This window comes from Tamandua tetradactyla, chromosome 23 (genome assembly GCF_023851605.1).
Source record: "Tamandua tetradactyla isolate mTamTet1 chromosome 23, mTamTet1.pri, whole genome shotgun sequence".
Taxonomy (NCBI): Eukaryota; Metazoa; Chordata; class Mammalia; order Pilosa; family Myrmecophagidae; genus Tamandua; species Tamandua tetradactyla.
The window spans coordinates 55,007,125-55,034,219 of NC_135349.1; the positions used below are offsets into that span (position 1 = coordinate 55,007,125).

The 27,095-nt window shown below is 37.8% G+C and overlaps 2 protein-coding genes, 1 long non-coding RNA gene and 1 pseudogene across 22 annotated transcripts in view; 1 reads left to right on the top strand and 3 right to left on the bottom strand.

The window, feature by feature from the left end:
• LOC143667661 (ATP-binding cassette sub-family A member 17-like) overlaps window positions 1–27,095 on the bottom strand; it is a 234,298-nt gene that overhangs the window by 27,551 nt on the left and 179,652 nt on the right. For 17 of the 19 annotated variants that reach the window (XM_077142129.1, XM_077142118.1, XM_077142128.1 and 14 more), the window contains 3 exons: window positions 19,538–19,716; window positions 18,702–18,827; window positions 17,645–17,839 (listed from right to left, as the gene is read on the bottom strand). In XM_077142129.1, the coding sequence (XP_076998244.1) occupies window positions 17,645–17,839; window positions 18,702–18,827; window positions 19,538–19,716 (500 nt within the window). The remainder of the gene's footprint in view (window positions 1–17,644; window positions 17,840–18,701; window positions 18,828–19,537; window positions 19,717–27,095) is intronic. The other 2 variants (XM_077142134.1, XM_077142126.1) reach the window with 1 other exon arrangement.
• Window positions 5,652–12,175, bottom strand: LOC143667664 (R3H domain-containing protein 1-like). Its single transcript, XM_077142136.1, is given in 4 exon segments — window positions 5,652–7,350; window positions 7,353–8,399; window positions 8,402–9,621; window positions 9,755–12,175. Coding segments are annotated over 4 exon segments (2,901 nt in total). The 5' UTR covers window positions 10,318–12,175; the 3' UTR covers window positions 5,652–7,279.
• Window positions 9,061–26,777, top strand: LOC143667669 (uncharacterized). Of its 2 annotated transcripts, none has more exons than XR_013168138.1 (3): window positions 9,061–9,745; window positions 24,752–24,826; window positions 26,655–26,777. It is a non-coding gene; the product is annotated as an uncharacterized LOC143667669 (long non-coding RNA). The 2 variants fall into 2 exon arrangements; XR_013168139.1 differs by lacking the exon at window positions 9,061–9,745 and adding an exon at window positions 23,631–23,730.
• LOC143667667 (fucose-1-phosphate guanylyltransferase-like) lies at window positions 19,728–26,049 on the bottom strand (annotated as a pseudogene).

The following is a 27,095-nucleotide window of genomic DNA, read 5'->3' on the forward strand; positions in this document are numbered from 1 at the left end:
ATATAAATTTAGAAAAAGTGGGGAAGACCCCACACTTTTGACTCTGGCTAATCTTGACAGGAGAGCTAAACTATGAAGGAAAGTTTCAACTACCACAAAGCCAATTTGTAAAGATTATGAAAGGTATATTTTTGCATTGATTTGTTTGGTTTTGTTGGCTCCTGGCACACAAGAAAATCTCTATCATTTCACCAGTTGGAATGCAAACTTATGGATCAAAAAGCTCAGGGAATAAATCCCAGAGTTAACATATTAAAATATTAAAATGTACAGCGTGCAACAGGAGAGCATAAGATAAAGAAAGGAACAGATAATGATGGCCAACCCAGAGGAACAAGATAAAACTTGAGACCCTTGATGATGATGCTAGATTGTGGATTTACCAGATAAGACTTTTAAAAAGTGATCTTCAATATGCTCAAGGAGATAAAGGATGACACAGAGAAAAAACTACAGGATATCTGGAAAATGTTGAATGAAAGATTTGAAAATCTTAATAAAGAAATAGAAAAATTTTAAAGGAACCAAATAGAAATACTGGAGTTGAAGACCACAATAACTGAAATAAAAAACCCCCTAGAGGGCTTCAACAGCAGATTGGAGCTGGCAGAAGAAAGAATAAGAAAACCGGAAGAAAAGACGATTGAAATTATTAAGGCTGAGGAACAGAAGGAAAAAAGAATGGAGAAAAGTGAAAACAGCTAAGAGACCTGTAGGACACCATCAAGTGTATCAACATATTTATTATGAGAGTTCAACAGGAAGAAAGAGAAAGGGGGGGAAATAGAATATTCAAAGAGATCGTGGCAGAAAAATCTCCAAATTTAATGAACCATGAATATACACATTCAAGAATCACAATGAACCCCAAACAGGATAAACTTGAAGAGAACCATGCTCAGATACATAGTAGTAAAACTTTTCTTTGGTTTGAAGAAAGACATGTTCTTAAATTTAAGAACCCATTGTAAGTAAGATCTTTCAACAAGGCTACTGCAGTTAAAGTGTGACCTACCTCATTCAGGATGGGTCTTTCCTCTTACTGAAGTTCTTTATAAATAGAATGAATAGAGTGAGAAAGCCACAGGACCAAGAAGCTAAAATGAACGAAACTCAGAAGAGAAGGGAGAGACAAGCAGATGCCTCCATGTACCTTACCATGTGGCAGAGGAGTCAAGGATCGCTAGCAGCCAGTCTTGGGGAAGAAAGCATCGCCTTGATGATACCTTGATTTCTACATTTTTCTCAGCCTCAAAATAAAGGTTAATAAATTCCCATTGTTAAAAGCTGTTCTAGTTTGCTAGCTGCTGGAATGCAATATACCAGAAACAGAATGGCTTTTAAAAAGGGGAATTTAATAAGTTGCTAGTTTACAGTTCTAAGGCTGAGAAAATGTCCCAATTAAACAAGTCTATAGAAATGTCCAATCACAGGCATCCAGGGAAAGATACCTTGATTCAAGAAGGCCTATGAAATTCAGGGTCTCTCTCTCAAGTGAGAAGGCACATGGTGAACACAGTCAGGGCTTCTCTCTCAGCTGGAAGGGCACCTGGCAAACACGGCATCATCTGCTAGCTTTCTCTCCTGGCTTCTGGTTTGATGAAGCTCCCCAGGAGGCATTTTCCTTCTTCATCTCCAAAGGTCTCTGGCTAGTGAACTCTCAGCTTCATTGTGCTGCAGCATTCTCTGCTCTTTCTGAATCTCCTGTCTCTAAAATGTTTCCTCTTTTATAGGACTCCAATGAACCACTCAAGACGCACCCAAATGAGTGGAGACATGTCATCACCTAATCCAGCTTAACAACCACTCTTGACTAAATCGTATCATCCAGGGAGATGATCTGATTACAGTTTCAAACATACAGTATTGAATAGGGATTATTCTACCTTTCTGAAATGGGATTTTGAGCAAAACATGGCTTTTCTAGGGGGCATACAGCCTTTTAAACCAGCACAAAAGCTAATCCATTTTATGGTATGTACTTTGAGAAGTCTAGTAAACAGAAACACTCTCAAATGCCCAAATCAAGGTGAGAGTTCTGAAAGTTGCAAAAGAGAAACAACAAGTCACAACATGTCACATACAAATGGAGATGATTAAATGCTGATTTCTCATCAGAAACTGTGGAGGAAAGAAGGCAGTGGGTTGAAATCTCTAAAGTACTGAATAAAATAATTTCCAACCGAGACGTTTTAACCAGCAAGACTTTTTTTTTTCAAAAATAAAGAAGAGATTAAGACATTGCAAGTAAACAAAAACTGAGGGAGTTCATCACCAGTAGACCTGCCCTAGAAGCAATGCTAAAGGGAGTGCTTCAGATTGAAAGGAAAGAACAGAAGACTGTGAATCCAAACGGCATAAAGAAGTAAAGATTTCTGGTAAAGGGAACAACAACACAGGTAATTATAAATGCCAGCACTATTTTATTATATATTTTGTATGTAACTCAATTTTTTTACTCTTTATATGTTCTAAAATGCAAATTCATAAAAAGTAACGACTAATCTATGGTTTGAGAATACAATGTCTAAACATATAATTTATAATAAGTACAACAAAAAGACAAGGTAATGAAAGGGTATAGGAACAGTTTTCGTGTATGCTATTGAAGTTAAGTTGGTTTTATATCAGTGATTGTTATATATTTAAGATGTTAAATTTAAGCCCTATGATAACCACAAAGAAACTATCTGAAAAATATGTACAGAAAGAAATAAGGGATTCAACAATGGTATAATAAAAAATATCAAATAATTATGAAACTAGGCCTTAATGGATAAACTGAGGGACAAAAAAACATAAGAATTACAAAAATCAAACAGCAAAATGATGGAGCCCTACATTTTCAGTAGATACTTTAGATGTAAATGGAATAAACTCTCTAGTCAAAAGGCAAAAATTGGCAGAATGGATAAAAAGGTATAAACCTAACCATATGCTATTTATAAAAAAGTCACCTTATATTCAAAGGCACAAACAGTTTGAAGGTGAAAGAATGGAAAAAATATTCCAAGCTAACAGTATTCAAAAGAGAGCTGGGGTAACTATACTATCGTCAGATAAAATAGACTTTATGTCATAAACTGTTACAAGGGACAAAGAAGGACACTACATGGAGATAAAGGGATCAATTCAACAAAGTAATATAGCAATTATAAATACATATGCACCTAACAGCAGTGGTCCAAAATATATGAAGCACATAGTGACAGACCTGAAGGGAGAAACAGAGGTACCACTTTAACAATAGGAGACATCAAAAACACACCACTTTCAATAATGCATAGAACATTTAGACAGAAAATCAATGAGACTTGAATGATATTATAAACAACCTGACCTAATAGACACATACAGAACACTTCACCCAACAAGAGGAGAAAAAAATATTCTTCTCTAGTACACATGAATCACTCTCCAGGATAGACTAGGTTAGGCCTCAAATCCAATTTCTATAAATTAAAAAATATTGAAATCATACAAAGTATCTTCTCTGACTGCAATGGCATGAAACTAGAAATCAGTAACAGAGTGAGAAATGGAAAATTCACATATATGTGGAAATTAAGCAACACACTCTTAAACAAAGAAGAAAAAGAAATTAGGAAATCTCTTGCGGAGAATGAATATGAAAACATACCACACCCAAACTTATGGGATTCAGCACAGGCAGTACCGAGAGGGAAATTTATAGCTCTAAATGTTTATATTAAAGAAGAAGAAAGGTTCATTTCTCAGACACTGCACTTTCCCCTCCAACCACACTCTCCCCCACCCCCCCGAAAAAGGAAGACGAAAGATCTCAAATCAGTAACCTAATCTTAGAACTGAAGGAACTAGAAAAGGAAGAGCAAACTAAACCTAAAGCGAGGAAAAGGAAGGAAATAACAAATATTAGGGCAGAAATAAATGAAATAGAGAATAAAGAAACAATAGAGAATCAAGAAAACCAAAAGTTTCAATAAAATCGACAAACATTTAGCTAGACTGATGAAGTAAAGAAGAGAGATAACACAGATAACTAAAATCAGAAATGAAAAGGGGAAATTACTATCAACCCACAGAAATAAAAGGATTATATAAGGATACCATGAGCAATTGTACATTAATAAATTAAGTAGCTTAGATGAAAAGGACATATTCCTAGAAACACACAAGCAATCTACACCAATCAAGAAGATACAGATCTCAACAGAGCAAAAACAAATAAAACAGCCAGTAATCAAGAACACCCCAAGAAAGAAAAGCCTGGGACCTGATGGCTTCCACTAGTGAATTTTATGAAACATTTCAAGAAGAATTACTATCAATCCTGCTTAAATGCTTCTAAAAAATTGAAGAGAAGGACATAGTTACTAACTCATTTTATGAGTCCAGCAACATTCTAATCCCAAAGTCAGATAAGGTTACCACAAGAAAATTACAGACCAATATTCCTTAAGCATATAGGTACAAAATCTTCAACCAAATGCTAGCAAACCAAATTCAACAGCACATTAAGAAATTATACACCATGATCAAGTGGGATTTATTCCAGGAACGTAAGAGTAGTTCAACTTAAGAAAATCTATTAATGTAATATACCACATTGATACAAGAAAGGAATAAAAGTACATCTCAAGTGATGCACTCTCAAGTGAGGCAGAAAAGGCATTTGACCAATCATAGCACCACTCCTTGATAAAAAGTTAGAAAACTATGAATAGAAGGGAAATTTCCTAAATGCGATAAATGGTATATATGAAAAACTGAAAGCTAATATCATACTCAATGGTGAAAGGCTGCAAGCTTTCCCTCCGAGATCAAGAACAAGACAAGGATGCCTACTGTCACCACTGTTATTCAAATGTACTGGAAGTTCTAGCCAGAGCAATTAGGCAAGAAAAAGAAATAAAAAGACATTGAAATTGGAAAGGAAGAAGTAAATTTCCCCCTATTTCAGATGGTATGATCTATATAGAGAAAATCCTGATAAATTCGAAAGAAAGCTACTAGAGCTATTAAATGAATTCAACAAACTGACAATATACAATACAAGATCAACGTGCAGATATCAGTGTGCTTCTATATACTAATAATGAACAATCTGAAGGGGAAAGCAAGAAAAACATTCCATTTACAGAAGCAACTAAAAGAATAAAATATCTAGGTGTAAATCTGACCAAGGGTATAAAGGATTTGTATACGGAAATCTAAAAACAATGCTGAAAGAGATCAAGGAAGGCCTGAATAAATGGATGGGCATTCTGCATTCATTGATTGGAAGACTAAATATTGTTAAGATATCAATTCTACCCAAAGAGATTTACAGATTCAATGCAATCCCAATAAAAAATCCAACAGCCTTCTTTGTAGAACTGGAAAAGCTAATAATCAAATCTATATAGAAGGGTAAGAAGCACCAAATAACAAAAGCCATCTTGGAAAAGAAGGACAGAGTAGGTGGACTCACACTTCCTGATTTTAAAACTTATTACAAAGCTTCAGTAATAAAAAAGAGCATGATATTGGCTCAAGGACAGACATATGACCAAAGGAATGGAACTGAGAATTCACAGAAATAAACCTTCACATCTATGGCCAATTGATTTTTAAAAAATTTTTATTAACAAAACCAGTCAACATACAATGTGAACAATCTTTTTTCATCACATAATTGTACATTCATTATCATGATCATTTCTTACAACATTTGCATCAGTTCAGAAAAAGAAATAAAAAGACAACAGAAAAAAATTCATACATACCATACCCTTACTCCTCTCTTTCATTGATCACTAGCATTTCAATCTACTAAATTTATTTTAACATTTGTTCCCCCTATAATTTATTTATTTTTAATCCATATGTTTTACTCATCTGTCCATTAGACAAAAGAAGCATCAGACACAAGGTTTTCATAATCACACAAGTCACACTGCGAAAGCTGTATCATTATACAATCTCAAGAAACATGGCTACTGGAACAGAGCCCTACATTTTCAGGCAGGTGCTGCCAGCCTCTCTGTTACACCTTAACTGAAAAGGTGGTATCTATTTAATGCGTAAGAATAACCTCCAGGATCATCTCTCAACTCTGTTTGGAATCTCTCAGCCATTGACACTTTATTTTGTCTCATTTCTCGCATCCCCCTTTCAGTTGAGAAGGTTTTCTCAATCCCTTGGTGCTGAGTCCCAGCTCATTTTAGGATTTCTGTCCCACGTTGCCAGGAAGGTCCACATCCCTAGGAATCATGTCCCACTTAGGGAGGGGGAGGGCGATGAATTTGCTTATCGTGTTAGCTGAAAGAGAGATGGCCAATTGATTTTTTTTAATATTTGTAAACATTTATTCTCTTGAACTGAAAAAGGCTTGCATCAGCACACATTGTACAGCCTTGTAAATTACACGGAAACTGAAAAAAAGGTTCCTTTTCATAAGTGCAATGAATCTTTGATATCCAGTGATCCGCTGCAAACAATGAAAACAAATTTTAAACCACTTAAGAAGTTTCCAGCACTCATCAAATGCACTTCCTCGGGTGACTGAAAATAGGATCCACAAGGAGGGGAATGTAAATAAGTGGCATTCAGTTACTGAAGGGACATTTACAAAAAAAAGAAATGCAAGTATTTTCCTGTCAGAATGATTCCTATATTTCTTTGAATCTAAGTGGTTTGATTAAGAGGTGTTAAGAACATAATTTACTCGACACTTAATGTTGATACTACCTAAATAAATAAAGGACCTTATGCAGAAGTTCTATATTTTATGGAAATTGTTCCTCTGTTTAGAGATTTAGGGGATGAGTAATTTTGAATTTGAGGGCTCTCTTTGGTCATCCCCCATCCTCCAAAAAAGACAGTATTTAGTTATTCCACTCCTGCATTCTTTTTTCCCCCGAATTCTAAGTTGGGTCACGATGTGCTGGCTGCAAAAAAGAAATACAGGTTGCAACTGGTTATAATTATTTTGAAAAATAATTTGCTGTACAATAGATCTGATACAAGAAATTCAGAAATATAAAACAAAATAACTATAAAAGTTAGGAGGCATTTGAACAGCATTTCCTCAGAAAAAGCTGCTAACTCTTATCACTCCGATGTGGATTCCTACAGTTATTTGAGGCAAAATGCATCTTTTTCCTGCCACTTTGCTGGATCACTGTCCTTTCTTCAAAAGCTATAATGCCATGACCACACACTCTAGGAGTCTCTATAATGTTAACAGAGGCTCCAAATACCAAGCCAATCAAAGATGGGAGAGGACAGGGTAATCATAAAGGCGAAGGTGGTTCTGTTACTGAGAACTCGCCCTTTCCAAAACATGAAAGTCATAGTGCTTCTTGCTCATTCTCAGCTTAAACTTGCTGAGTTAATTTGTTTCTTCAGTGCATTCTGTGCAGCTGAAATGGAGGGGAATGTGGCTAAGACGGTATATGTGGAGGCCAAGTCATCGGGTTTAGAGCATTCAGGGTTGACGGTATTGTCCCCACTACCACAGCAGAGGGGGTGATGACGCAGCTGGGGCTGGGACTGTGGGTCCCGGAGCCACCGGATCTTAGCGCCAATTTTAAAGAGTTCTCCAAAAAGCTTCTCGGCTTCCGTGCGTATTATCCCATCTGGGAGTTCAGTAATTTCCAAAACTTTTCCAACAACTGCTTCTCCTGCTCCAAGGTCAGTGGATGCAGCCTTTTTGGCTTGTTTCCTTCCTCGGTTTCCATGCCTGTTCCCAGCCTGACCCTGTTGGTTTGGAATGTGTCCATGCAGAACAGCAGGAGGGTTGTACTGCAGTGGTTGACCAAGTAATGGATATCTGGCATCTCCTTGCCCAGGGACAAAAGGTCTAGAAAAATGGGACATGACAGAAAGTGATGATCCAGAGGGACATACAGTTTTCAGGGTAGACAGCTGAGCTGGTACTGGTGACTGAGCTGGTGAAATAATGGGACTATTGAGTTGAGGGCTGTGCTGGACAATATTGTCAACATTGCTAAATTCCAAACACTTCTGTCCTCTCTGGTGATCACAGTAATATTTGTTTTGTTTCCAGTGGGGAGGTGAGTGGGCACGAGATTGTGGATTGTTTGGTACACTCAGCTGCATCATCACCATTCCTCCACCAGGCGGCGGAGGTGGCACAGCTGTACAATGGTGGCTTTGTAGCTGTTGGGAATTGCATGGTGAAGTAGTTCGAGGAAATTGTACTTGTTCTGATCCTGGATGTTGCAAGCATCCTATTGATGAGCTTAAATTATTTTGTTGACTAGGTGGAATGAAACTACAGTAAACTGGCATTCCTGTCGTGGGTATAGATCCTTGATTAGACTGATTAGGAAACAGAACAGGCTGTTGATAAGTCTGATGGGCAATTCCTTGAGACCCTTGAGGGAGTGAAACCTGATAGGATGGCACTGAAGGAAGGGAATGACAACTCCCTGAATCTGATTTCCAATGCTGTTGGGTTGGCCACTGATGAGGCTCTGACTCTGGGGTTGCTGAACTCCAGCTATTCCTTGATAGTGTTGCTGCTGGTTGGACATAACTTGATAACCTGTCTGTTGTGCAGGCTGTGGCAGTGGCTGATTTAGATGTGAATTGTAATGGACAGAAGGAATTGGGCGATACTGAGGTTGACTGGAGTGATAGTGGCTTGGAGCACAGTAACAGGCTGGCATCTGTGGTGAGGGCTGCTGAATATCTCCCTGCTGCTGGAGCACAGATTGGCTGACGGGATGACTGGAGGCAGGATAGCCAGTGGTAGGGACTGGCTGCCCGGGTGGGAGGGGAGGAGGAGGAGGTGGCGGCGGTGGAAGATGTGGTGGTGGGACTGCTGCCATGATATACCCAGACTGCTGTGGGGGCTGAAGAACAACAGTGGACTGGAACATGGTGGCATGTGGGTCAGAACCATCAGCAGACGGCTGGCGGGCAAGGGTCATGTGGCTAAACTGAGATCCAAGGTTGTCCTGTGAGAAAATGTGATTAGCTGCTTGTTGTTGAGGTGGTGGGGGTGGCAGAGGTGGCTGTGGAGGTCCAGGCACTTGGGTTCTAACTGATTGTTGAGTCATAGGAGGATTATACACAACTGGACTCCCATCAGGGTTTATGAAGGGCTGACCTGTTTTTGAAAGTCTGCCTATGCTTTTGTTGCTTCCAGAACTATCACCTCTTGTTAGGACTGAGATTCCACTGAAGCTGCTGGCTTTGGTCACAGCAGGCTTTAAGTTTCGGAGAGAGCTATCTGAATCTGCGCTGCTCCAGGGTCGTGGTTCTGAGTACTTCAGCTCATTCTCAGTGCTGCTTTGATGGCTATTTGTTGATCTCCCTGAAGCATCTTTATTAACTCTAAATATTTGGCGTCTTTGCTGGGTACCATTACCATCCTCGTCTTGGATTCTTTTGTCAATAATATAATTCTCTTGGGAACACAGGGAATCTTGGGAAAATAGTCTATCTCTAGCTCTCTGGTACTCTTCTTCTCTTTCTTCTATAGATTTGCTTCTTCTGTCATCTTTCAACCGTATTCTCATCTGGTTATCATCTTTGTCAAAGCTAGAGTTATCTCTCTTGAGAATGTATCGTTTCTGAAAGTCTTCACCTTTATCGTCCTTAACATGTTCATTAAATTTCTGATCAGGTCTCTTTCTTTTACAGATGCCTGAATTTACTGCCCTGCAATCGCCAACTTCCCGCTCCATTGAGACACCCCAGTGGACACCGGGTTGTTGACATCCGCAGCACCACTGGTTCAAGGCTGGAGCGGGTAATCTGCATTCTTGCATTGCTAGTTTTGTTTACTATGACAGACTTCCCACTTTGATCAACATTGTGGTCTAATCCAAAGTAAGCGGCTACTCTGTGTAATAGCATCCTATGGTAAGATGTCATTGGGGGGAATTTTTTACGTGGAGACTCATTATTACCAATGAAATCTAAAATTTCTTGTTCCAATTTCAGCAGCATCATTCTGTCCCTGGGATTGTTTTTTAATGTATTTACTAAAAATTCATGTAGATCTATGCCAGTTGAATCAGTGTATTCTTGACTGGAATCTCTTGATAACATTTTTCTGGGCAATTTATCACTGGCTTTTTCTTTTTCTGCTTCATCTTTTGAGGGCTTCTCTTTTTCAAATGATTGTGTTAACTGGATCTGAATTTTCTCCTGCAAATCAATGTTGTTGTCAATACAACGTTCATTCTTCTCTGCCAAAATCTTCCCATAGTTTTCTGATTTGATAAGATTTTCAACTCTAGTTGTATCTTTCACTTCTGCCTCCAAATCCTTCATTGTTTCAGTTTCATCTTGTACAATAACAGTATCAGACATCCTCATTAGCAATGGTTACTTTAGAATTCTACAGGGAACTCGAAGCCTGATGTGTTCTATGGATTTGGGATTGTGGAGTACCACAAAAATCAAATAAAATATTCCAAGGTTCCTTTTCACTGTTGTCAGCCAGGATGTCAATTGTATTGAACCATCTGGTATCTGGCAGAAGGAGTCCCATGTCCTTGTCACCACTGTAGATTTCTGGACAGAAATAGATTGTCTTGGATCAAATATATCATACCTTTCAGAGGGCCGCGTTACTGAGGAGGAGGAGGCAGTTGGAGCGCGGCGCGGCGGGGCGACGGCGGGGCTGGGTGGGTGCAACTAAGAGTCTTACGATAGGGAATTAACACCATCACCAGCCCGGACACCGGCTCCAGCGGCAGCCTAGACTTCCAATTGATTTTTGATAAGGGTGCCAAGTCCACTCCAAGGAGAATGAATAGCCTCTTCAACAAATAACTGCTGGGAAAACTAAATGCCCATATGTAAAAGTATGATGTGAACCCCTACCTCATACCAAATACAAAAATGAACTCACAGACCTAAATATAAGAAACAAAACTATAAAACTTCCAGAAAACAGTATGTCATAGTTCTCTAGAGAAACAGAACCAACGGGAGATAACTGTAAATAGGAGATTTATAAAAGTGTCTCATGCAACTATGGTGAGGCAACAGTCCAAAATCTGTAGGGCAGGCTGCAAGGCTGCCAACTCCAATGAAGTTCCTCAATGAATTCTACCAGAGAGGCTGGCTGGCTGAAGGAGCAGCGAAAACTCTTTCTACTCTCTTAAAAGTCTTCAATTGATTGGATCAAATCAGGCTGATTGTATTACCTCACTTGGGGAGACGTGCTCTTGGTTGATTGTAGATGTAATCAGTCACAGATGCAATCAATTGAATGATGATTTAATAAGCCAGCCTTCTGGTTTATTATCCATCCAAGAAATATCCTTGCAGTAATGGTTAGGCAAGTGCTTGCCTGACCAGACAAATGGACACAATCACCTGGCCAAGTAGGAAAATACCTCTAGGACCTTGTGTTAGGCAATGGTTTCTTAGACTTGACACCAAAAGCATGGGTAACAAAAAAAAATTGATAAACGGGACTATCAAAATTAGAAACTTTTGTGCATCAAAGGATTCCATAAATGTAAACAGACAACATGCAAAATGGGAGAAAACTGTTGGAAAACACTTATGTGATAAGGGCTTAATACCCAGAATTTATAAAGAACTCCTACAACACAACAACAAAAAGGTAAATAATCCTATTAACAAATGGGCAAAGGACTTGAATAGTCATTTCTCCAAAGAAGAAATGCAAATGACCCATAAGCACATGGAAAGATGCTAAACATCATTAGCCATTAGAAAAATGCAAATCAAAACCACAATGAGATACCACTTGACACCCAGTAGAATGGCTGCTATTAAAAAAAACAGAAAATAACAAATATTGGAGAAATAGGAACACTTGTACATTGTTGGTAGGAATGTAAAATGGTACAACTGCTATGGAAAACAGCCTCGCGGTTCCTCGGAAAGTTAAGTATAGAATTACCATAGGCCTGGGCAATCCCATGTCTAGATATAGACCCCAAAGTACTGAAAGCAGAGATCTGAGCAGATATTTGTGGACCAATGTTCCCAGTGGCATTATTCAAAATTGCCAAAAGATGGAAGCCACCCAAGAGTCCCTCAATAGATGAATGGATAAACAAAATCTGGTTTAGACATACAATGGAATTATAGTCAGCAATAAAAAGGAATCAAGTTGTGACACATGTTACAACATGGATGACCCTTGAAGACATGTTGAGTGAAATAAAGCAGACACAAAGGACAAATATTTTGTAATCTTGTTTACATGAAATAATTAGAATGCACAAATTCAGAATCAGAAAAAAGAATACATGTTACCAGGGGTTAAGGTGGGGGAAGTTAATACTTAATTGGTACAGAGATTCTGTTTGGGGTGATAGAAAAGTCAAAATGTTGGTAATGGATGGTGCTGATGGTATCACAATATTGTATTTAACACCAATAGTATAATTATAATAGTATTGTTTCATCAATTGTAACAGTAGTTACAATTGTGTTAGTAGGGAAAACTCTGTATGTGTGCAAGCAGTATATGGGAACTCTGTATTTTTTGCATGATTTTTCTGTAAATCTACAAATTCCCTAATAAAAGAAAAGAAAAAATCACCCACTGTGGTTACTGATTTGTCTATTTCTCCTTATAAATATCTTAATTTTTGCCTTATATATATTTTGAGGCTATATTATTAGGAGTCAAAATTTAGAGTTGGTATATATATTTAGTGAATTGAACAATTCATCATGAGGTGTCTATTTTTATTTTGTACTGCTTTTTTAGAATGTTTCTTGTGATAACATTTATATAACATGAATTTGTCATTTTAACCATTTTTAAGTGTACAATTCAGTGGTATTAATTATATTTACAATGTTGTACTACCTCGCTACCTTACATTACCAAAACTTTTTCATCACCCCAAACAGACACTCCGCACCCCTTTAGTAATAACTCCTCTTTCTCCCTTCCCTGGCCCCTGGTAACCTCGAATCTAACTTTTGACTTCATAGATTTGCTTATTCGGGATATTTCTATAAGTGGAATCATACAATTTTTATCCTTTTGTGTCTGGCTAATTTCACTCAGCATAATGTTTTCAGATAGCATTATTATTATTCTTAAATGGTTTTATTCAAACACCATACAATACATCCTTAGTGTACAATCAATGGCTCCTTGTTTAATAACATAGTTATGCAATCACCATCACAATCTGTATGAGAACATACCTATTTCTTACAAAAAGAAAGGCTAAAAAAAAAAAAGAAAATTCAATATCCCTTCTTTATATCCCCCGTCACTGACATTTAGATTTGGTATAGTGCTTTTGTTACAATTAATAAAAGTATTTTTGTACTGCTTTTTGCTTTAAAGCTTCGTTTGTGTTAGCTTTAAGGCAAATTCTTTGAGTTAGTGTAGTCATGGTTTACTTTTGTTCATTCTTTTGCTTTCGATCTTTCTATATCCTTTGCTTTAGATGAGTTCCTTATAAACATCAGGTTTAAAATTTTTATCCTCTGTGATAATCTTAATCTTTTTTAGTTGAAACCTTTAGTCTATTTATATTTACTTTAATTAGAGATATATGTGAATCTAAATCTACCATCATATTCAGGATTATCTTTCATCCCACATGATTTATGTTCATTTGCTCTCTCACTTCTTGCCTTCTATCATATTGATTACTTGTCACTTTTTATAGTTTCCTTCCATTGCTTAAAAGGTATAGTCTTTTTATTGCCTTATTCTTTTGGTTATTCCTTTGGACATTGAACTTTGTGCCCTTATGCACCTTTAACTTATCTGTGTACAATATTAACTGGTGCTTTATAGTTTTTATGAATAAAGTAAGGATTTTAATGCACTTTAACTTCATCCACCCTTTCCTGATTTATATCTATTGCTGTCATGTATCTAAATTATATATACATTTTTTAAACCTCATAAGACATTATTATTCTTTTGTCAAGTCAAAATTCTTTTAGATTCACAAGTATATTTAGCATTTTCTTGCTCTTCCTTTACTCCTGCAATTCTGAGTCTCCATTCAGAATTATTTTCCTTTTGCTTCAAAATTATTCTTCAATACTTCCTTTTGTGCACATTTGCTGGCGATAGATTCTCTTGGTGTTTGTTTATCGGAAAATGTATTTTTAAATATACCTTCTTTTTAAGCAATAGTTTTACTAGATACATTATTCTAGGTTGGCCGTTATTTCTTATGTTACTTATGATATCTTTTTTTTTTTTTTTTGCGTTTTAAAAAGGGAATTTTATAAGTTGCTAGTTAACAGTTCTTAGGCTTTGGAAATATCCCAATTAACGCAAGTCTATAGCAATGTCCAATCTAAGGCATCCAGGGAAAGATACCTTGATTCAAGAAGGCTAATGAAGTTCAGGGTTTCTTTCTCAAGTGGAAGGGCACATGGCAATGCTTATGATATCTTATATTATTCTATTGCCTTCCAGCCGGCCTTGTTTCTGCCAGTCTAATTGTTACTCTTGAAGGTACTCTACCTTTAATTTCTGGATCCTTTTAAGATTTTCTTTTCCTGTATATGATTTTAAGCAGTTTTTCTATAATAGTCCTAGGAACTTCTTTTTATTTATCCTGCTTAGGATTAATAGGGCATCTTTTATTTGTAATCTGACATTTTTCAAACACTTTGGAAATAAAGTTTTAGCAACTAACTTTTAAAATATTGATTTGCCTCATTTTTTCTCCTTTCCTTCTTGGACTTCAATTACATATATTAAACATTTTCATTGTTTGCTCTATATCTGATAAGGTATATATTGCTGCATTGCAAATTACTTCAAAGTTTACCCCAGATTTACTATTTCATGTTTCTGTGAGTCAGACCAGGAATCTGGGAAGTTCTGGCTCAGGGGCTCTCTTGAGGGTTTTTTCACTTGCTGATCCTTATAACATGGGCCTCTTTCCAGGGCCATGAGTGGATTTCTCCTGATCTGAGGGAGAGGGTGCACCCAAGATAAAAGTTGGAGTGTCTTTTATAACCTGACCTCAGAACTGATACACCATCACTTTAACTGTACTCTGTTGGTCAAATGGACCAATGCTGGCTCAGTGTGGGGGGACTGCACGAGGGTATGTGTAACAAAAGGGGTTAGTGGAGCCATTCTGAGGCTGGACACAATTTCTCTCACCCCCTCTTTTATATATTTTCTACCCTTTGGCTCCTCTATGTTTATAACTGTCTGTTTTTTTTTTTTTTTGGAGGGATTATCATTTATCTACATGTATCTGGTTATTTCTTTATTGTGCACCAAATATTATATTTACAAAATCATTTGTAGAAATAATTTGAAGTCTAGGATGAGATTATCTTCTTCCAGAAAAGACATGCATTTTCTTTTGCCAGGCACATGGGAGCACTGGCAATTTAGGGTCGCATCAATCCAATTTCAGGGGCTGCTTTGCAATCCTTGAATCAGTTTATGTACTTGTATTTCAGCCCTAAACCTGGGGTGTGGCCCTTTAGGATCCCCCAACTCAAAGAAAGGATGCATTCACTAGGCATTCCCCTGCCCTTGTTATTCCTGAACTCCAATCCCTGTCATTTCAGCATCAGGAGCAACATTCAGCCTCTTAGCCACCCTGCCTTGAATGAGTCATTTTCTTGGGAATGAAGATTCAATTATCAAGGAAAGATCTGTGGAAGAACCTTTTGTCTGATGGCTTGGCCCCCTTGAATTGCACAGAAGACCAGGAAGGTTTATGAGAAGTTAGTATGAGCAATAATACTATCAGCCTGGACTGAAAGGGATAGAGGAAAGGAGACAAAATGAAGGAAGAAGGATTTGAAGGGCAGAACCACAAAGCAAAGTTCTGGGTTGAAGAGATTACTTTGGGCCAAGAGAGAGGGCTTGCTGCCCCAGTTTTTGAAGAGGGTGGACCACGCTGGAGTTTGGAGAGGGCAGGCCTACCCTAGCACTTGGAGAGGACGGGCCCCCACCCAGTGTTTGGACAGAATGTGTCTGCAACCCCAGCGTTCAGAGAGGGCTGGGTCTCGGTCCTGGTTTCTGGGGAGAGCATGGCCACCAGTCTGCTGTTCAGAGAGGATAAGGCTACTACCTTGTCAACCCCGGGGACACAACATCAAGCCAGAGATTACTCTTAGGCCTTGAAATCAAATGGAATTTACCCTCTTGGGTAAATTCATGGGGGAATCCAGGATGCCCATTTTCCTTCCAATCTCCCTTTTGGCATAGGAATGTCTTTCCTATGCCTTTCCCACCACTCTATTTTGGAAGCAGGTAACTTGTTTTCTAGGTTCCATACATCCAGAGAGGAATTTTGTTCCAGGATGGATAACATCCATAACTGATTTAGATGAGATTTTGGAGTTACTGAAACGGTTTAAGGTTTTTGGGATATTGGGATGGGGTAAATGTATTTTTTTAAATACCAAAAAACACATAACAAACGCAAACATTCCTATTTTGACCATTCCATTCTACATATATAATCAGTAATTCACAATATCATCACATAGTTGCATATTCATCATCATGATCATTTCTTGGAACATTTGCATCTATTCAGAAAAAGAAATAAAACGAAAACAGAAAAAAAAAATTCATGCATACCATACCTCCTTACCCCTCCCTTTCATTGATCACTAGGATTTCAAACTAAATTTATTTTAACCTTTGTTCCCCCTATTATGTATTTTTATTCCATATGTTCTACTCCTTTGTTGACAAGGTAGATAAAAGGAGCATCAGACACAAGGTTTTCACAATCACACAGTCACATTGTGAAAGCTATATCATTATTCAATCATCCTCAAGAAACATGGCTACTGGAACACAGCTCTACATTTTCAGGCAGTTCCCTCCAGCCTCTCCATTACATCTTGGATAACAAGGTGATATCTACTTAATGCATAAGAATAACCTCCAGGATAACCTCTCAACTCTGTTTGGAATCTCTAAGCCATTGCACTTTGTCTCATTTCACTCTTTCCCCTTTTGGTCGAGAAGGTTTTCTCAATCCCTTGATGCTAAGTCTCAGCTCATTCTAGGGTTTTTCTCAATCCCTTGATGCTGAGGGTAAATGTATTTTGTATGTGGGCTTGCATGTGGAAAGAACATGTCTTTCTGGGTCCAGAGGGTGGACTGTTATGGATTGAATCATACTCCCCACCACCCCCACAAGGCATATTCAAGTTCTAACTCCCAGTTCAGTGGATGTGAACACATTTGTATATCGGATATTTGAAGCTGTTGGTTAAGGTGAGACAAAGTGAAACGAGGTGGCTTCAAGCCAATACAACTAGAATCCTCAGAAATAGGAAATTTGGACATGGGAAGAGATAGATGGGGAAAGAAAAGGACAGACGACAGGCAGAGATGGAGTTATAGATGGTTAGTCAGCCACCATGAGAATGCTACAGACTTCAGAGAATATAAGGCCCTGCTGCTACCCCGATTTGGACTTCTAGCCAAACTGTAAGACAATAAATTCCTATTGTTTAAGCTATCTAGTCTGGGAAACTTTGTTACAGCATCTCTGGCGAACTAGAAAAAGTGCCTGAGGGACATACAAGTGGCTAGTAAGTAGCTAGGTAGATGCATGTGGAGCTCAAAGAATAAGCCCAAATCCCATGTAATATCTCCCAGGTTTGTTTCTGTGGCCCCTCTTTTCATCACACCTGCCCCACCCCAGGGCATATATCTTTTGCTCTGGCCATAGCCTACCTCCTTGATGTCATATCTGATGCTGAGGCCAGATACAAAGGCGTTCCCAGAGGTCATGTGCTCCTCCCCAGTCAGCATTTTGAAAATGGATGTTTTCCCAGCTCCATTGGGGCCCAGAAGGCCAAAACATTCCTCTGCTCTAACAAGGAAGGAGATCTGTTTCACAGCCAGCAGGGGTGTCTTCTTGAAGTACACCTGAGATAACCGAAGCAGGAGATGCCCAGTAAGAGGTCTGGAAGCAGCAGTTCAAGAGCTACACTTGCTTGACTGCACCCCTGTATTGGGACAGGTTTGAGGTGCCCTCAGGTCCTGGCAGCCTCTCACTGTACCCAGGCTTAGACGTGTTGTCTCCTCCTAACTACTACTGCCAGCAGGATTTAGTCAGGCTTTTCCCCCTCTCTCCACCTTACATGGTTCAAACTTAGCTCTTTTAGTGTAGCCTCTTTCCTTCTGTCTCTGAAGCAAGCAAAGTCCTTCTGCTGTTACCTGAGTTTCAAAATTTTTTACTGTATTTTAAATCACCAGTAATGATAGGGAAGCACAGAGTAAGACAGAAAAACTCAGGGAAATGTTACAAAGTTCCTGGATGTTTGATGAGTCTCTTAATAAAATTCTCCCTGGTGATCTCAGGAAGACTAATGAGGCTTGGTTTGAATTTTCTGAGCCCTTTCCTCCCACCTTCTAGATCTCAGAGAATTTAGGCCCATCATGTCCATATCTAGCTTTGCTCTCTTCTTGGAATTAAGGTGTCTGGTCCCCTCCCTGTCCTCGGCCCCCCATCTTAAAGGGGCCCATGGGGGAGACAATGAAGGGCTGAGTTGCTAATTTCTGCCTTTGGGGACACAAAAGAACTCAAGTGAGATTCATTCACAAACAGAGGAATACCCCCTCTGAGTCTGCCTCCACCAGAAACTCATCTGGGGCATTTACCAATACTCCAAACCAGCAGGGCATGCTATTGACCTCAGCAGAGTGACTTCTCCAACAGACTCCTTCCTTATAGGGAGGGCCTAGAAGAATAAGGACCTTTACTTTTGAAAACTACATCTGACTTTACCTTTGACATTTCTTTAATAACCAGGGGATTATTCTCACACAACTTTCGCAAATTTGACTGGATAGTTTTCTTCTCCATTGCCACATCTTGGTCCTCAGGCGCTAATGTTGTATCAAGTAACGCTACCTACATTCCCAAAAAAGGATCAAAGATGTAATTTTTTTTTTGCTAGGGTAGGAGGTAAGATTGAGGGATACTAAAGAAGGACCTGAGAAGGACCAGATCACAGCCACTCCACTCTCATACATGCTTTCTCTCTCAACACACACGTATGCACCTGTGACAACTTCCTTCTCAAGGACAACTACTAGTGTTCAGGGCTGAACTCATGTTGATATGACTACGTATGGTGGATATGGGATCTACATGTGGTATTGACTTTTGAGGAAAACTAAGACTGAAAGCCTGGGATGTAAAGTTATAACAAGGGCCCATTTTCTAGTGTTTCCTAGGGTGCCCTTGGCCTGTGGAAGATATTCAAAGCAAGAGCTGAATTAACAGACCCTTCTCTTATCTGGCTCCTGGATGTCTGTGGGGAAGAATATTCCACAGTTTTTAGAAAACCCAGAGACTTGTTTGCTCCTTGGCTAATAAGAAGGCCTCTGAAGCACTGCAGGGACCAGCATATTGACGGAGGTCACTGGACAGCACAGCAACACTCTTCCTCCCTCCTCCACCAGTCCCTGGGGGTCCCTGGGCATGGGTTGCCCCTCTCTGCCTCGAGGGGCTTCCAGGATCCCTCTGATGCCAGAATCAAGGCTGCTACAGATCACAGGCAGAAGCCAGGGAGCCAGCTCCTTGACCGATTCCCTGAGAGGGATCATACTCTGACTCACCAAAGTCATCTTCCTGCAGAAGTCAGAAATCTTGGCTTTCAGTCTCCACAAGGCATTGGTTTCAATGAGGAAAAGCAGGATGAGGTACACAGGTCCCAGGACAGCCAGGGCTGTCAGATATTTCCCCACCCCTAGAGATTTCCAAGCATAGATGTCCTTCTGGATCACATACCCCTCTGCTAAAACAGGATTAAGAGATATTAACAAGCTTTAGGTGATTTTCCAAGCTTCTCCTCATCTTTTACTTAGAGTAGCTAAGTTCCTATTATAATGAGCAGCATTTAAAAGAAGCATTATTGTCTATCACATCTCAGCAGATGATAAACATGAAAAATATTTTGCTTTCCTTGCTATAACCAATATTCTCTAAAAATAATGCATAAACAAATACTTTCTCAAGGAATATCCCTGTCCATATGACATTTTTTTTGGTCATATTTTATTGGCAGTGATTTTCTTTCTTAACAGAACATAAAAGAATGGTGAACTTTATATTTGATGGAACTTTAGGTGAAATAAAGTATACATTTAATGAATGACAAACACATGACATCCTCTGAAAGCTCTTCAAATAAGTTATCAATACATGTTAAACAATAACTAACATATTTTTTCACTTTCTTTTTGGGAAGAAATCAGAAAAATAATTAGATAGCATGATTGAGGGGGCAATTTTCATACTGATATCTTAATCTATAAATAAAAGCAGCACAGACTAGGTCTTATTCCAATTTATTCCTGTTAATATAAAACACAAAACTGACAAATCCTGTCTCTAATTAATTATTAGACTTTGACAGGAAACCATTTCCCATATGTGCCCATACCAAAATAGGAGCACATAACTTGGGATTCTAGCCAGTTTTTATTTTCCTGCAGCTGTTTGCCATCCATGTATTATTTAAGTCTTTCTAGTCTTCTCCCTTCCTCCTGCTATCTACTGCTGTCCAATTATTGGTTTGCAGTATCATCACCAGGATTTATGCAGAGAATATGGAAAGTAAAATCTGTCCATCTGGCAATTTAACAGTTTGGTTAAAGGGATTAATAGAAGAGGATGAAAGTAATGGCCAAAATGGAATTTGATTGTCAGTGAATCTCAACTATTTCTAACATCTTCCCCATGAGAATAGTGGAGTTCTGCATACATACAGATGTGTGTTTTACTATGGAAAGGAAATTTAGAGGAAATTTATAAGATATACAGATTTTCAAGGCTATAAGCATAAAATTACACATTCATCCTTTTCACTTCATTTTGATAAGATCAATAGATAATTGAGAGATACAGATTTTTATCATCAATTCACAATTGGTTGTATTTAGTTACTTATCCATTAAGCATTGATTTAATCTGAATTTGTCAGTTACTTATCTGTTTCCAAAAAATTATTTCTACTGTATTCCTACAGTAAACTCAAAATGCTATAAGATGTCAATTTTATTAGTTCATCTAAATATGACTACATTTGATGGAAGAGGTGCAAATATACACCTAGAACTTTATTAGAACCAAACCCCAAAAGATGATGGAAAAATTCTTAAGGTTATCTTTAGAAAATTAGACTTAAAACTACCATGGTATTATGTGAACAACACAATGCTCCACAAATCCATCCTTATTAAAAGCAATATTAAAACAGTGGTGAACATGCAAAAAAGAAGTATGCCTTTCCTAACTTATAGCCTTGCAATATTAATTCTTTCATTGAAAACTAGTTTATCTGTATTTTGGGGTAATTTTATGCTACATTAACAATGTTCACACAATTTTTATTAGTTCATTTCAGGGAAACAAGTAAAAAAAAAGCAAAAGGAAAAGTTTACAGAAAAAAATTTACAGAAAAAAATGACATAATTGCAGTCTTGTTCAATTCAAAGAAAGTAAAGTTTACAATATTTAAGAGGTCTGTAAATCAATTTGCTTTTTCCTTAAACTAATTTCCAGAAAAATTTACTCTCTATAAGTGATCATGTCTTCTACATCTTTGTAGATAAGCATTTCTTCAGTGGACAATAGCGGATACCTATTCGGGTTGAATGATGACTTGTTCTTCACAGCATTTAACATTTTTAGGGATGTTGTAACTTAATCACTCAAAGAAGAACAAACTGGGAAAATGTGAGCAGTCCACAAACTCAAATATGTTTTCTTTCCAGAAAATAGTTCCTCTGTAACTTTAAGACTCCAAATATATAAACATAACAGGAAACAGACTCCAAAGACTTGAAGTAACTTTATATCTGACAATGTTTTAACATTCTTTTTCAAGTTGTCATGTACTCCAAATGCCACAGTTGAATACTGTAAATGTCCATTCATCTTTAAGCTTAAGAAACACATAAAAGAATATGAGGGCAGGAAGGCTTTTGTTATGATATAAGAACCATTGATAATGCAGTTTTCCCCAACAGAAACATCAGGCCCCAATATGGAATATTCAACAACTGAGGCAGGTGCCACAGAACATCTTGAATCCAGTATACTTTGAATAACACAGGATATTTTACCAAAACATTCTGGTATTGCTGGAGAGATGCTAAAAACTATGGACTGTAATCCAAGTTTTGATTTGAAATTACTATCCAAAGACAAATGAAACAAATACTCTTCAGTTGTTCCAATGTGATAAAATTTGGAGTGACTAAGAACAATAACATTTAGTGATATTCCTTCAAGAAAATGAAATATCCTCTGCCTCATATCTACCAACTTGGATTCTTCTTTAGTGACATTTGATGTTTTCTGGTATATTCCACCATTGCTCCAGGTCCCAAAGCTTGCAGATAGTCTTCATATGCATCTATTTCACAGTTCAGTGTGCCTATCTTTTCATAAAAAGCAAGTAACCTTTTTGCTGATATACAATCTATATAAAATAGGCTGTCTGTGTAGACATACACAGTGCCTAATTTAACAGAGGGAATGTCACCTCTAGCAAAATCTTGTTCAAAATAAGATGATTGTATAAGGATATAGCTTTCACAATGTGACTGTGTGACTGTGAAAACATTGTGTCTGATGCTCCTTTTATCTACCTCATCAACAGACGAGTAAAACATATGGAATAAAAATAAATAATAGGGGGAACAAATGTTAAAATAAATTTAGATAGAAATGCTAGTGATCAATGAAAGGGGGGAGTAAAGGGTATGGTATGTATGAATTTTTTTCTGTTTTTTTATTTCATTTTCTGAATTAATGCAAATGTTCTAAGAAATTATCATGGTGAGGAATATAGAACTATGTGATGACATTGTGAATTACTGATTATATAAGTAGAATGAAATGATCATAAGTTAAGAATGTTTGTGTTAGTTTGTTGTTCTATTTTTTTTTAAATTAAAAATTAATAAAAGAAAAAAAATCCTGTTCAAAATAATCTCCAGCTCTATACACAGCATTAAATTGATGCATATTTTCTATACTGGGCTTATGAGGGAAATGATGGCAACATTTATCTTCAAGATCTCTAAATTCTGGATAATTAAAAGGTTCTAAGACAAATACACCATGTGTGATGCCTACAGTCAAACTAGAAGGATGAGCTAAAGCAGTAAAGTCAGGTTTGTCAATCTGATCAACTCAGATTTCCAACACTATTAAGTTCAATATCATCTGCACAGGTAATCAGAATCCCAGGGTTCATATGTGGGGGGAAGTCAACATACATGGCTAATTTTAGTTCCAACATCTGATAAATGGGGTTACCAAGAGGCAAAGCAGTGAAAAGTTTTCCCAGAGCACTTGCATTTGGAAGGCACTGACTATAGCCGCAAGAGTGAATAAATAGGATGGTAAAAGAATTTCATCTATCGCCATACAGTTTCCAAATAACTGTTGGAAACAACAACCAGAAAAGAGTGGGGGTATCTATATAAATATCTGACAAATTAGACTACAAATGCAAAGCAATTAAAAGAGACAAAGAAGGACATTGTGTATTAATAAAAGGAACAATTCATCAAGAAGACATAACAATAAATATTTATGCACTAAGCCAAAATGTTGATCATTCATTCCCAATTTTGGCTCCAACAGGATCAAGGAAAACATGATACTGAACTCCAAGGGACGCTTTTATTTTCAGCTTTTCTGATAACTTCTGTTATTGCAACAATGTCCCAATTTTCTCCAGCTGCCACAGGTCTGCATCAAGAGTTCTTTTTGGGCCAGCATCCTTAGCCTGCAGGTGAGAAACAGGAAGTGGCAGTCCAACAAATCTCCAGGCATGTAGGTACCTTCCCTCTCCACAATCCTGAAGAGATCTATTTCCTCCTTTGGTACCTCTTAGCTCTGAAAACTTGCAATTTCTGGTGAGTGGCTTCTCACAGAGCTCCATCTTGAGGGATCCTTGCAGTTGCCATAGCCCACCTTCCCTGAGGCCGGCAGAAGGCTTTCCTCAGTATCCGTGTAGGATATATTTAAGATATTTTTGAAAAAGAAAAATTGCTAACCAAGAATTCTATACTCAGCAAAACTGTCCTTCAAAAATGAGGGAGAGTTTAAAATATTCTCAAACAGATACTGAGAGAATTTTGATTAAGAGACTGTCTCTACAAGAAATACTAGAGACAGACAGGAAAAGATAGGAGAGAGAGACCTCTGGAGAAGAATGTAGAAATGAAGACTATCAGTAAGGGTAAAAAGAGAAAAAAATAGATATGACATAAAAATCCAAAAGATAAAATGTAGAAGAAAGTACAGCCTTTATAGTAGTAACATTAAATGTTAATGGTTTAAACTACTCAATCAAAAGACATAGGCAGAATGGATTAAAAAACAGGATGCATGTATATACTGTTGTCATGATCAGGTTCATATGTCAACTTGGCCAAGTGGTGGTACCTGTTTGTCTGGTTGGGTAAGCGCTGGCCTGTCTGTCGCAATGAGGACATTTCATAGAATAAAATAATGATCACATCAGCTTTATCCACAGCTGATTCCATTTGTAATCAGCCAAGGGGAGTGTCTTCTGCAATGAGTGATGCTTAATCTAATCACTGGAAGCCTTTTAAGGAGGATTTAGGGGAGAAAGGCTCTATTCCTGCTTCGGCCCACAAGCCTCTGCTGTGGAGTTCGTCCAGACCCTCCATCGGAATCGGCTTCACAGCCTACCCTATGGATTTTGGACTCTACATTCCCACGGTCACATGAGACACCTTTATAAATTTTATATTTACGAATATTTCCTGTTGATTCTGTTTCTCTAGGGAACCCTAACTAATACAGCTGTCTACAAGAGACTCACTTAAGACCCAAGGACGAAAACAGATCAAAAGCAAAAGGTTGGTAAAAGATATTTCACACAAACAACAACCAGAAAAGAGTGGGGGTATCTATATAAATATCTGACAAATTAGACTACAAATGCAAAGCAATTAAAAGAGACAAAGAAGGACATTGTGTATTAATAAAAGGAACAATTAATCAAGATGACATAACAATCATAAATATTTATGCATTAAGCCAGAGTGCCCCAAAATACAAGAGGCATACACTGACAACACTGAAAAGAGAAGTAGACACTTAAACAATAATAGTTGGAGACTTCAGTACACCACTCTCATCAATGGATAGAACATCTGAGAATCAATAAGGAAACAGAGATCTTGAATAATATGATAAATGAACTAGACTTAACAGATATTTACATAACATTACACCCCACAATACATTTTTCTCAGGTGCTCATGGATCATTCTCCCAGAAAGCAAATCTCAATACATTAAAAAGATGAAAATTATTCAAAACACTTTCTTGGATCACAGTGGTATGAAGTCAGAAATCAGTAACAGATGGAAGGCTGGAAAATTCACAAATATATGGAAACTAAACAACACACTCTTAAACAACCAGTAGGTCAAGGAAGAAATTACAAGAGAAATCAGTATATATCTCGAGGCAAATGAAGATGAAAACACAAATATAAAAAGTTATGGTATGATGCCCTGATACATCCCAGAGTAATCTAGGCAGAAGATTAAAAAGTATTTGCAAAATCCACTTGAGGGACTAGGGGAAAAGGTGGGAATACACCTGGGGAAGACTTGATAGTTATGCAAGCATTTGGGACTGCCAGTTTGATGGCCAGGCTCTAGAACATGGGGCTTGCCCTTATGAAACTATTCCTGCAAAGGAGAAGCTAAGCTTACTTATGATTATGCCTAAGAGTCACCTCCAGAAAACCTCTTTTGTTGTTGCTCAGATGAGACCTCTCTCTCTAAGCCAACTCAACAGGTAAACTTATTGCCCTCCCCTCTATGTGGAACATGATTCCCAGGGGGTGTAAATCACCCTGGAAACCTGGGACAATGTGCCTGGGTATGAGCCCTGGCATTGTGGGGTTGAGAATGACTTTTTGACCAAAACGGGGAGGAGGAATGAAACAAAATAAAGTTCCAGTAGCTAAGAGATTTCAAATAGAGTCAAGAGGTTATTCTGGAGGCTACTCTTATACAGTATATACATATATCCTGTCTCAGTTTTGGGAGTATTGGAGTAGCTAGAGAGAAATACCTGAAATTGTTGAACTGTAATCCAATAGCCTTGATTTTTAAAGGTGACTGAATAACTATAGAGCTTTTAAGGTGTGACTACATGACTGTGAAAACATTGTGACTGACACTCCCTTTATTGAGTATATGGACAGATGAGTAAGAACAAAAAAAGACAAATAAATAATAGTGGTGGGGCTGGGATATTTTAAAAAAATGAAGGAGAAGGAATATTGTGAGAAGATGATGGAAGCACCAGGAATTAGTACCTCCACCAAAATAGTATTGAACTAGCAGGAACTATTTGAGTAAATTATTTTGGCACTCTGGAGTCTAGTAAAATACTTTCAGAATCCAGGGAAGAGATGGAGGGATGGTAAATTTTGACAAGTGAATTCTGCCTTTCACCTGGGAGCTACCATTTTCCATGCCACCCCCAATCATGTAGGAGGGAACCTTTGAAACTGAAGCCAGTGTTCTTGGTGTGGTTTGTTGGTGCCAGGGTGGGCAATAAGAACTTGCTCTCCAAAAACTGGGATGTGTCATGTTTGATGGTTGGTTGTTGCTTTTGATTGCTGGGGGCTAGCAATGGCAATGGCTAATGTTTTAACTTCTTCAGGATGCAGTGGCTTCACCAGAATTCTTACCAATAAGAAATGCTAAAGGGAGTCCTTCAGGCTGAAATAAAAGAACACTAGACAGTAACTAGAATCCATAAGAAGAAATAAAGAATATTGGTAAAGGTAACTATATAAATAGTATCAAAGCTTATATTTTCTGTACTTTGGGTTTGTAACTTTTTTCTCCCTATATGACTTAAGGCAAAAGTGGAAAACAATAATTAAAAATCTCTGTTAATGGGAACTCAATATATAAAGAAGTAATCTGAGACTCTGAGTGGTGTATTTTCATATTACTGAAACTAAGTTTGCACTATTCAAATTAGGCTGTCATAAGTTTAAGATGTTAATTGTAATCGCAATGATCACTATTAAGAATATAACTGTAAAGAAATGGAAAGAAGGGACTGAAAATGTTACATTAAAAAATCTAGTAACTA